At 41.2% G+C, this 13,031-nt stretch overlaps 1 protein-coding gene across 5 annotated transcripts in view; it reads right to left on the reverse strand.

Moving 5' to 3' along the window:
* PIEZO2 (piezo type mechanosensitive ion channel component 2) overlaps window positions 1–13,031 on the reverse strand; it is a 344,750-nt gene that overhangs the window by 168,821 nt on the left and 162,898 nt on the right. For all 5 annotated transcript variants that reach the window (XM_082354794.1, XM_082354793.1, XM_082354795.1 and 2 more), the window contains exon 4: window positions 6,627–6,669. In XM_082354794.1, the coding sequence (XP_082210920.1) occupies window positions 6,627–6,669 (43 nt within the window). The remainder of the gene's footprint in view (window positions 1–6,626; window positions 6,670–13,031) is intronic.

Below are 13,031 nucleotides of genomic sequence, written 5' to 3' on the forward strand. Positions count from 1 at the left end.
ATGGTATGATTTGAATTTAATGTTTTTTCCTTTCTATGTGCTTCTCAGAGAAGTAGTATACAGAAATGCTTGTCTTGCTTTAAATTAATAGGTATGCATATTATCCACTTTATCATACAGACTTAGGAACTTAAAAATTTCAGAAAAAAATAGCAGAAACTATAGAAATTAATATCTTTGTTTCTATCACAATTGATTTCACTTAACCATCTCATTTCATGGATGTGAGTTTTCAAATATAAAAGCATATCATAAAACCATCCTTGGAGTCTACCTTTCCATTATTTCTCAATATTTCACATAATATTACCTAAAGAAACAGCATTAATTTCAATTACACAGTGAATGAATTATACATAAAGCTGGAGGATAAAAACGAATTTAAAAATTGGCCTTACATTTCCCAAGTAATTAATTCATGCTCCAAAAGAAAAGGCCAATAGAAATTAAAATGCATCAAGAAGGGCAGAATCCCTGAAAGTAGGGGCGAGGCCAACAGAGAAATGACACACTAATATTTATTTAAAAGGCCATTTGTTTATCAAACATTTATTAAATGCCTATTATTTGACAATCCCTGGGCTGGCACTAGAGGTTATAAAATAGTAAGACACACATCCTGACCTCAGAAGCAAGGGTCTAGAATAAGACACATAGGTACACATAAGATCATGAACACACCTGGTGGCTTCGTGACAGGAGGTGACGGGAGACAGGGAGGGAGCCTGAGGGTGGTGGCTGAGTGGGTGGGGAAGGTCCGGGAGGAGGTGGAGGTTGGGTACCGGTAGATGCTGTGTCCTGAAGGGACCACAGACACAAAAGGGGGAAAACCAACGAAACAGGTGCAGAGACACCTGCTAAGCCTCCCTGCTTCTGCTGCCACAGAATTGGGTCCTCACGTGTGTCTCCCTTTATCCGATCTTTCACTTTGCTCACCCGGGTGGGTCAGGTGCAAGATGCCTCAGTGAACAAGACGGATACGGACGGCCCTGACTGCATGGAGCTCTCGACCCTGGTACTGGGATCCCATCATGGTGTCAAACTCAGGGCAGGAGACTCAGCAGTGAGAGGAGGGAGACTTGGGGAGGTCAGGGAATTAAGTAACTGTTCACAGGGACACACACACTCAAAGCCCCTCTGCTCTGAGGCCTGAGCCAGCTCGACCTGCAGGCTGCCCCGTCCTCCTACAAGCTGCGATGTACTGATAAGAAGATGCTGGGGCCCTGGTTTCCTGCCTTCTGCCCACGTGCTTCCCCATCAAGGGCTCTGTCAACTCTTCACCAAACGTCTGATCAGTAAGTATGTGTCAGGCATATCAAGACAGACCCATCCTTCATGCCCCAGAGCGGGAGAAACACAGGAGAACAGCTGCAGTAATATTTACCCAGTACCATCAAGGAGGCACGTGAAAAGTGTTACAAGAAGAGGTGAGAGCAAGCCGTCAGGCAAGGTTTCACAAAAGCAATGATGTCTAAAACTTGATGGAGGCGGGGAGCTCCCCATGGAACAGACAGTGGGGTAGGGGAGCCAACAACAGACAGGCAGTGGGAGGCTGCCCTCCGAGCACCACCAAGACACAGCCACGCCTCTAGAATCATCTCTACACCAGGGAAAAAATCCTAGGGATAACTGTGTTTCATCAGAGCAGGCTGCCTTCAGGGAGACCTATATTTTATTTTATTTTATTTTATTTTATTTTATTTATTTATTTTTGAGATCTATATTTTAACATAGTCTTTGAAGGGGCAAGATATTTCATTCCACAATCCAAGCAGAGCATCAAATAAAATCATGTACAATAGGGTGAATACTAATGTAATCTGAGGTGCTGTGCTGATTATAGAGATTTATGAAGAATAACTACCTTGCTTTTTAAGTAAATAGGGGTGAGAAAGCAGTAGAAGATGGTTACTTTGAAAGAGGCATCGGTAAGATTTCCCCGAGAGCAGGAACCTTATTTCTGTCGGCGGGTTACTGTGCACAAGCCCACTGACTCGCTGAAATATTTTCTCTCCAGTGAAAAGTGTAGCTTAAGAAAGAGAAGATCCCGTGCAGACCTCGCTCACAGCTTCCTGTGAGGACACTAGCACTTTCTGGTGGCTCCACTTCCTGTCCCCTCCTGCACACACAGCAGAGGGACACGCTCCTGGCCCCTAAGTCAGCACAGTGACTTGCTTTGGGCCGTAAACTGTGACTTGTGGTGACAGATCCAACTTCCAGGCGGAAACACTTAAAATCCAGTGCGCAATTCCCCAAGTTCTGCTTCCATGCTTAAGCAAACTCAGAAACATCATGTCAAGACAGAGGTGTCACAGACTGAAGCCAAACAGTGACACACCTTGCACAGGCAACCTCCCCACGAAGCTGTCTGCCTCCTCCTCAGATTTTGCACAAACGAGAAAGAAGCATTTGTTGTAAGAAGCCACGGGGAATCTGGGACACTCCCTGGCTGATACGCTTGCTTAGAACTTGCAGAGTATCAGTGCAGGGCCAGGGCCAGGCCCACCTGCATCACCATTACCTCGATGAGTGAGTGACTTACGCTTTGGAAATATTTATAATCAAAAGTTTAGAAAATCTGCAGGGAAACATGAGCTTTCTGAATGAAATAAAAAATGTTAGGCACAGATATTTTTCTCCATAATGAGAACAAAAACAAAACAACTGAGTCTTCTTTTGTTATGCAGATAGCAATATCTAGGACCAGGTGTGGAAGGGGGTCTTGGGAGTGGCACCAAAGTTATAGGAACCTATATCCTATATCCTAACCCGAGCCCTAACCCTAACCTTAACCAAAGTTATAGGGACCTGTATCCTATACCCTAACCCTAGCCCTAGCCCTAGCCCTAACCCTAACCCAAGTTACAGGAACCTATATCCTTCCTATGTCATGATCACTCCTCTGATGAAATCGAAAAATAAACTCCTGATATCGCCCACAGAGAGCAATTGTTTGCAAGGTGAACATAACACATTATCATGAATTCAGCCATATAAACTGTGACAATGTGTATTTATTCTGAGACGGTGTATATAATGGCACGGTTTCTGGGAAGGAAAGGGCTGCACACTGTCTCATCGTAAGTGTTACAGGCAGGCTCAATCCCTAGATCTTCCCTTGGATTACAAAATGTACAGCAGAGGACATCTTTGCTTTCTTTTTCTTGGAGAAAGCTTTGAGGTTTAGCTGACTCAGTCACTTTTGTTTTAGATGTGACCACTTTAAAATACTCAGCTAGCCAACAGACTGATGGGCAAACTTCAAAGGACATAGTGCTGAAAGGATCAATATCTCTTACAATGGCTCTAAAGAAGCAGATAGCTTCATTTAGGATATAATTGGAATTCCCTTTAAGAGAAAGACAAGGTTAAATTTGAGAAGAAATCAAGCAGGGCCATATTTAACGGCACTGCTTGACATGGTCTTTGCAACTGTAAATGCATAACAACCCCATAGATCAATATCTGCTCTGTATTTTAAGACACTTGATGCAGTGCAGAGACGGTTCCCCTGCCCTTAAATGAGGCAACACTGGACAACATGGGAAAACACAGGATGACATTTTAAGATAACATCTAAAAACAGGGATAATCTCTAAACTAAGACTACAGTTCAAAACTACAGCATATCCTTAAAAATATTTTTATTTGTACATCTATTTGGAAGCATACCCATTTTAGAGAGGCATTATAATATGGAAATTTTACTGTCTGGCTTTCTTCAAAATGTTCATAAAATGAGAACAGCCTAAAAGACTTGAGACTAAAGATTATGTCCCCAGAGCTACAGGGATAAGAAAAATAAAACAACACAAAACCAAAGAAGGCTATAATTCAAGCATTCAGTGTGGTTGGGTGTAGAAAGCCAGGCAGACCTTCACTTGAATGCAGGTCAATATGCGTGGCTATGACTCTCTGGGTAGCTACTTGATTTTCTTCCGGTTTCTTTCCCTGTGAGATGGGGCCCACAGTCTACAGTGTGGGTCACAAAGGATGGCCAGTAGCCAATCCTGCCAGCTTCCTGTTTTTATAAATAAAGTTTTTTCGGAACACAGCCATGCTTATTGTCTGTGGCTGCCTTCTGCTACAACAGAAGAACCTGAAATGTGGCCTATCCACCCAGTAGAGTAAAAGTTTGCCAGTCCCTGGTCTGTGGGGCTGTTGTATGGACTGGAAATGATTGGCACATGGCAGCTGTTTTCATTAAATTATTATTCAAGTAAGCAAAAGGTTAAGATCATGCAAACTGGGAAGAATATGTTTCAATTGCCAAATCCTGCAGATCGAAGAATCCTTAACCATCTTGGAAGAAGCTCTTGCCTTGAGTGCTTCACTCAGGAGACAGCAAAGAATCTCAGCCTGCACTTTGCTCTACAGAAAAATGACTCAGGATAAATGCAGATTAAAAGGACACTGAGATACCATTTCTCACCTAACAGATTGGCAAAAAAATCTCAAGTTCGACAGCGTGTTCTGTTGGCAAGGCTCTGGGAAAACAACTGCTCTCATCCATTGCTGGCGGGGGGTGCAAACTGCAGAAATTTTAAGGAGAGAAACTTGGCAATGTTTAGCAAAATTCCATAAAAACTTATTCTTTGATTGTACTTGGGAACCTATCCCTCGGATATCTGGCAAAAATACAAGTGTGCACAAGGTTATTCATTTCAAGGTGTTTTGCTAAGAGCCAAAGGCTGGGAACTGCCTCAGTGTGCACCCTTGGGATAAATGGCTGACTCCAGGTCCAGAATACTGGGTGGGCTTGATAACTCCAGCTATGCTAGAAGGACAGAAACGATAAAGGACCAGGTGGCCTGCGTCAAAGGACAAGAAGTCAACATGAATTTGCCCCCAATGGCAGAAAGGGAGCGATTTGAGTTTACATGAAACAGAGGGTAGAATGACAAGGTAAACAATGCCACAAACAGACACATCCAGACAAGACAGCGGTTCTACAAGACAGCTGAGCTGGTTTCCTTGGAAGCCAGGAAAGTGAAGAGAAACCCAACGAAGATGGGAGGGAATCAGGGGACATGATCCCAACACAGAGGCTTGAGATGTGACAACAGAACAGAATGTGTGGTGACCGCAGTAACTGGCCTTATGGTGGTGACCACTTCATGATGTATAAAAATATCGAATCATTATGTTGTACACCCGAAACTAATATATTGTATGTTAATTATAACTCAGTCAAAAATATTTTTTTAACTTTTTAAAACTGAAAAAATTTAAATGGAATGTGTGGGCTTTAGGAGCACGCTGATTCAAACCAGTATCTGTAAGGTGACATTTTTGAGATGATCAGGAAATGTAAACATTGACTGGGTATTATATGGTGCTAAGGACTTACTGGTATTTGTATTTGGTACCACTGCGGCATCATGATTCTGAAAGAAAACATCCATTTTTTCAGAGACGTATACTGACTTAAGTAGGGATGAACTGACATGATATCTGAGATTTTCTTTACAATATTTTAGCCCCCTCTCCCCTAAAAATGGGCAAAGCAAGTATGGCAAAGTGTCCTTGAAGCTGCGCAACAGAAAACTGATGTTCAATTTGCTATTCTCTCCCCTTTGGTTATCATTGACATTTTTCAGAACACAAAAGAAGAATCAAGAGAAAGATGCTTTGGGGAAAGGTTTCACACAAGGTGAAGCTGCACATGATATTCCAGCCTTTAAGTTGATCCATGAGATCTGCCCATCCCAAGCCAACCTCCTCCGATAACCTCAAGGACTACCTGTGGGAACTCACTGGGAGATCAACAGTGACAGTGTTGACAGGATGTAAGGGCACAGAGAGAAATAAATAAACCTTTGAGTCAATTAAAAATGGTACCAGAAATGCTATCACAGTCAGCCTGGTGATGAGCTAGCTGTACTCATTCGCTACTGGAGAAATAATGCATTTTAAGGTATTTTATTATCCCTTTCATATGCTCTAAGCACTCTGTCAGCTTGATCAATACACATAAAAACACATTTTCAATATGATGAAAAGAACTAGTCAAAAGCTACCTTTAGAGTAAAAAAAAAAATCACTTTTCTCTCTTTCAATAGCTGTATCGACATTGCAAGTTCACTATGAGATGCTAAATGCCCTTTATGCTGCCATTAGGCCTATATTGACCCTACCTCCACATTTTCTGATGTTATAATGAGTATGCTTTTTCTCTTCTGGTGTAGAAATGCTTTTAGCGAAGAGTGACACGATCTCAGCCTTCCACTTTGAGCTAATAAGATTGGACAATTTTAATTATTGCAAAGATATCAATATAAGTATAAATTTCTCTGTACTAAACCTGTAGAACTAAATATAACACATGACATCAGAAAGAGTTTACTCTCTTTTCTGTGACGCTCTAATTCTACAATTTACCTTTCACACTATTTCACAGTTGAAGAAGCATTTTCACATAAATTGCTCCATTTAATCTACATTTTCACTCTGTGTGCAGGCAACAATGTCATAAAGCAAAGGTCTACTTTACAAGGAAACTGAGGCTCAAAAATGATGACTTACTCAAGGGCACAGTCACTGAAGTAATGGTGGCAAGACCACCAATTTATAGTCAATGAACTGCTTGGAATAAAATAGGCCATGAGTAACCAAGCCCTGCTTACCTTTCAAAGCCAATCTGTCGGAATGTCTTTTCCCAGGTTGAGCCTGTAACAGAAGGAAGGGATGTAATTAATGCACGTCAAGGATTCAGTTTTGCCCTGATTTTGCACAGCCTGGTAGAGATTTGCTTGTACATCTAAGCAGAACGACTGTCTTTCCTCAAAGGCATCCCTCCCCGCCTCCCCAGATGGCCTTTCAGAGACCAGCCCAGGTGAGTGCACACCACCACCACCCCCGCCCCCGGTAACAGAGCAGACCAATAAATCATTCTCTAAAAGTCTACATGTGTCCCAAGCAGAAAAATGTGTAATACTCTCCTGTTAAAAATAATGAAATAGTAGCAGATTGTAAGTTACACTCTGCAAAATTCAACTTTTAACTTCACATGGCATTTGGACAGCTAGAGGGCACTTTGACATTCCAGTCCACTAGACACCATGGCTTTACCTCCTCAATGTTGAAGCACAGGATTTACATGTATTTTTTAAGCTGAACATTTTAATCGGAAGTCTCCTGAATGTAAAAACGCTGTTTCCAGTGACACAATTTGACGACTAGTGTATCCAAGTCCACAGAAGAATAGCTGGGTATAAAAATGATTTTCTACAATTTTTCCATGAAATAATTCTTCCTTACATTATAAGCGTAATAATTTTCTGAGTACTTTATGTAAAGAAAAGTGCTCATTTTTATCAAAGACCATGTCAATAAGAAGTCTGCATTCATAAGAGGTAAGGGTTCTGCTAATCCACACTTTGACATCTTCTCGATGCTCAGTCAGTGGCAACAATATCTTGATTTCAGTAACTGTTCAAGTAGACACCACTGCCCCCCCACCCCCCCAGCCCTAAATCCATGAGCTGTGCTATGTACTAGTGGCGTTAATAATCGCAGCAGATAATCACTACCTTTCTGTACAGTTTAGTCTTGCAAACAGGAAATGGTGAATTCAGCACTGGGTCTCCGGAGGCAGTTAAAAGCCACCCTGCTTCTGTTCCTCAAGTCACAGTAAGCCAGGATGGCACTTATGTTTCTTTCTTGAGAACTCTGCCTCCAGTGCTTTATTCTCAGGTGGACAATCAGTGCCTCCTAGGCATTAGATAGACTTTCTGGAAAGACAGGAGATTATACAAAGTAGTTTCCTGGGCCCTCTCTGAGGACTAAGCTAATCCCAAGGGAGCATGAATGTGGTGATTTCACTAAGGGACTTGGGTTCCTTCTACTCGGTTATGATGGAGCTTTTTAAATAATTGCTATAAATAACGCAGGACTAAATTTGGGATCAGAATTACACACACATGCGTACACACATAAATTTAAAGCAGATCAGGTTTATCTCCTCGGACGAAGTTACTCTTGCCCAGTTGAATTCCAATAGGCTTTGCTAAGTAGGAGGAAAAGACCTGGAATTTTAGTTAAGCAGCCCAGGAATTTCTGATGGCCCCTGAACCAGGGGAGTGGGCCCCATATGAATGTCATCTGTCCTCTGAGTCACATGCAAAACAATGGAGAATCCCCATCTCAGGAATTCCTGAACGATGGTTATCCTGCCCCTGAATACTAGCAATTAAGACACTGCCCAAGAATATACAACCTGAATCAGAAACCACGCTGAACTCCAGGACAGCTGGCAACAGTCTGGCCCAAAGTCAGAGGTGGGAGAGATTAAGAGCCTCACGCCAAGTGAGAAGCAGACAGTCTGTGCTCAGACCCAGTGGGGAGGGTCGGGGTAGGGAGGCATTTAGATGCTACTCTTCTTGACTTCTCTTGCTTTCATTGAGAAACAAAGCACCTTTTAACTTTTTCCACATTTCCATTTTTTCCCCAGATCTTCTCAGCACATACTAAAATTGATTTTTTAAATAGACTCCATTTATTATCAAGGTAAAATAAAAATAAATGATTTTGCTATACTGCACATTCAGGCTCTTAAAACACAGAACTTTAATTAAGAAATAGGTTCCATTTTCATATTTCTGAGAAAAATAAACTTATTCAAAAAGGGCAGAACAGGGCTTCCCTGGTGGCGCAGTGGTTGAGAATCTGCCTGCCAATGCAGGGAACACGGGTTCGAGCCCTGGTCTGGGAAGATCCCACATGCCGCGGAGCAACTAGGCCTGTGAGCCACAATTACTGAGCCTGTGCGTCTGGAGCCTGTGCTCCGCAACAGGAGAGGCCGCGATAGTGAGAGGCCCGCGCACCACGATGAAGAGTGGCCCCCGCTTGCCGCAACTAGAGAAAGCCCTCACACAGAAACGAAGACCCAACACAGCCATAAATAAATAAATAAATAAATAAATAAATAAATAAATAAATAAATAAATAAATAAATAAATAAATAAATAAATAATTTTTTAAAAAAAAAAAAAGGCAGAACAAGGTAAAAGTTTTGGGGTCAAGACTTCCAGTACTCCTTAAAATAAATATTATTAACCCACTCAACCAAGCACAGTGGAGATGGGGGAACACAACTTCCTTCCTGTCACTAGAAGTCAATTTAATTAGTAATTTGAGCATCTTACATACCATAGGTGCATCATTGTTTGCTGGTGATCCTCTACTAAACATCTTAATACATTAGGTATGGGACTGAATATATTAAAATATGGTTTCTGCCCTCGAATACCACATACTCTAGAGGTTTGGGTTTTTGTGTCTTTTGTGAGCACTTAGTCATGGGGAAAGGAGAAACACAATAAATGGAACAGACATATCCAGATCCTTTGGCACCAAGAATATTTTTGACAGCCCATTATTCAGTTGCAGGGGAATTCTTTTACAGCCATTCACCATGTTTTACATGGTAAAGTAATATTATTCTCCCATGCCAGAGCAGTCCAACACAGAGAGAAAAGCAGAGGAAACAAAGTTGCTGGCAGACTTCCTTGATTCAACACTTTTTAAATGAGATTTATAATATGAAGTCTAGAACATGTTACAGTCTTCAGGTGAAAGCAAAGGACAGCAACAACGAAAAGAAGGGAAATGTATAGCATAGAGAAATGGATACAATTCACTAGAGGGGTTGTTCCTTTCCAATGTTAGATGAAGTAGTTAGAAATAATGCATTGCATTCTTCACTTTTAAAAATTAGTTACCAAAGGGGGAAGGGGAGGGGAGGGATAAATTAGAAGTTTGGGATTAAGATATACACACTACTATGTATACAATAGATAATCAACAAGGTCCTACTGTATAGCACCAGGAACTCTACTCAGTATTCTGTAATAACCTATATGGGAAAAGAATCTGAAAAAGAATGGATATATGTATATGTATAACCGAATCACTGCTGTACACCTGAGACTAAGACAACATTGTAAATCAACTATACTCTAATATAAAATAAATTTAAATCTAAAATAAATAAATAAATTAAATTAATTAAATAAGAATTTCCCTTAATAGCATTGGCATCTCAATGACAGAGCTGACATCTGGAGCAGAGGGAGGGTAACTGAGTCCAAAAGCTGGAAACAAACCCTGGGCTAAATGTCACTCCGTCCGCAGAGCAAGTTCCAGTGTCTCATCCATGTGTGTCTCAGGTGACAAAATATCCCTTAACATCCTTCAGCACTAACACTCCAAGTGGGAACTGCCGTGCCCAGAAGTAGGGCATCTACTCCTGGAACGAATCAAATCCATTGACAGCTACTCCTTTACAAGGTGAACCAGGCTCTGTGCATCCATCCTCCCTCTCCTCCCTCTTCCATCCCATGTTCCTGCTGGCCTCAGCAGCTTCTAAGTTCCCGTCTTTCCGCAACAGAAAGCAGTTTTGGAGACGTCCTTTCTTTGGGAACTACTTTGCCCCGGCCAATAAGCTGCTTCTGCGGGCCCCAAGGCATCCTACCTCCCACCCTGGCCATGGGGGCAGGGGATCTGGGCATCCTCGCAGCACCTGTCTCCTGGTCACAGGTGACCAGATGTGCATGTGATGGGCTAGGTCAGGCCAAAGTGGAACCTTCCCCAGGCAGGTAAGAAGCTCTTTTCCTCACCTGTCGGAGAACCAAGGTCATGTGAGCCCAGCCCTGACAATGTTCCCAATATGATGGCTATGGGGAGAACACTGTGTAAGAGGAAAAAAGGGGTCCTGTGCAGAGGGAAGCCAGGAAAGAGGAGAGGGGGCTGCTGATGGCATCCCAGGGTCTGTTCCCAGCAGTTCTTGGTGTCCCCACCTTCCTGCCACTCCTGTTACAAGAGAGGAAAATCTGTGTTGTTTCCTCCAGTGCTAAGTCTAGTTTCAAGTCTGACATTTGTATCTCGAAGAGCACCACATATGAACAAGAAAAATGAGATTTTAACAATACCTTGAACATCAAAATTTTAGGTGGGAATAAAAATATTTTTAAGAAATTCCAGCCTTTTAAAACCATATTTTAAATTAAGAGAATGGACGTTCTCCCCCAAATTAACATAGCAATAGAAACATGTAAGCCAACACAAGGAAGGAACCTAAGTGTCATCCACAGGTGAATGGATAAAGAACATGTGAGATAGATAGATAGATAGGTAGATAGACAGATACACAATGTAATATATATGTGTATATACATACAATGTAATATTACTCGGCCATAAAAAAAACAAAATAATGCCATTTGCAGCAACATGGATGGACCTAGAGATTATCATACTAAGTGAAGTAAATCAGAAAGAGAAAGACAAATACAATATATCACTTATATGTGGAACTGAAAAAATGATACAAATGAATTTATTTACACAACAAATAGATCCACAGACACAGAAAACAAACTTATGGCTACCGGGGGGAAGGGGGGCAGGCAAGGGATAAATTGGGAGATTGGGATTGACATATACACACTACTATATATAGAATAGATAATCAACAATGTTCTACTGTATAGCACAGGGAACTATATTCAATATCTTGTAATAACCTATAATGGCAAAGAATCTGAAAAAGAATGCATACATATATATATATGTATAACTGAGTCACTTTGCTGTACACCTGAAACTAACACAACATTGTAAATCAACTATAATTCAATTAAAGAAACCGGGTTACACTCACCCCCTTAACAGGTGCCCACTTATACATATCAGCTAATTTAATCCATGAGGTCAGTACTATTATTATCCCTCTTTTGGGTGATAAGCTGAGGGGTTGGGGATTCGGGACTGCAGACCCAGCGCTTTATTTAACTCCCTCCCTCACTGCTCTGTCCAGCATGGGGGTCCTGTCCTTGTCTCTCCTTCCTTCTTCCTTTTCCTCCTTCCTATCATTTGTCTCTTGCCCCGATCTGGTTATAATATAGATTCAAAATATTTCATTTTTAGCTCCACAAAGTTTTGTGTGTCTGGTTATTAACTTAAGAAGCACAAAGTGCCTACAGCAGACGTGCTGTGTCATCAAACCCCTCCTCTGGAACCCGCGAGCTTCTTACTGCGGTAATTTTGTTAAACACTCAGTACGTCCAGCAGGAGCTCAGTCTGTACAAATATACATAGATATGTACCTGATACATGATGGAGCAGGGCTGATTATTTTTTATTTCATCTAATTTTTCTTTAGTCGCGGTTTAAAACCACAGGGCTTTGACTGTTACTTGAAACCAGCCATCTGAGTTCTCCCAGCCCGACTCTGGTCGTCTGTATTTTTTTAGACAAATTACTCTGGGGTCTTTATAACACCAAGGGGTTTTCCACAGCTCCCATTCAGTTTGTAATTTCATTTTTTCATAAACGTTATTGAACATGCAAAAATCTCTATCTTGATGTTGTAAATTGGTTACTCACTTTGTTATGTTTCCTCATTGATTACTTTTATCAATAATTTTAAAATCAACTTATTGCTCAATTTCTAGTACAAAAATGCAACTATAAGTTTCATAATGCAGTTGGAAAACTGGTGGTCAAATGAGGCACAGATTTTTCTCCTAATTGAACAGTTTTACACCAAGTGTGTCCCAGACATTGACAGCCACTTGAACTTGGACCTGCACCTCTGCTTTTTCCAAAATAATTAGCAGAAAAGGACTAATAATACATGGGAGTGGTAGATTTTTGCCAGCATATTCCTATAAAAATGGCAGCATTTTCATATATCATAGGGGCTGCCAGGCAGCTGAACATGGGACCTGGCACAGAAATTGGTAATGAAACAGTCAAATACCAGGAAATGTTACCACTTATGAGCTTTCTGGCAGAAGCTTCATTGACATTATTTTTAACTGTTTAAAGGAAAAGATTTTCCTACCCAATCGAAGAGTCAAGATTTTACCACACATTGAATGTTGGACAGAATGTGAAATTCTAAGAGGAAAATAGATTCTTCTCAATTGACTAGTAGTGATATTTTACTTTGCAAATGTTAAGATGCTCTTGTGTTGAATTGTACCTGAACTCCATCAAACCCCAGGAATGGCTGCTCTAATGGGTGA

This window comes from Balaenoptera borealis (genome assembly GCF_965194805.1).
Source record: "Balaenoptera borealis genome assembly, chromosome: 14".
Taxonomy (NCBI): domain Eukaryota; kingdom Metazoa; phylum Chordata; class Mammalia; order Artiodactyla; family Balaenopteridae; genus Balaenoptera; species Balaenoptera borealis.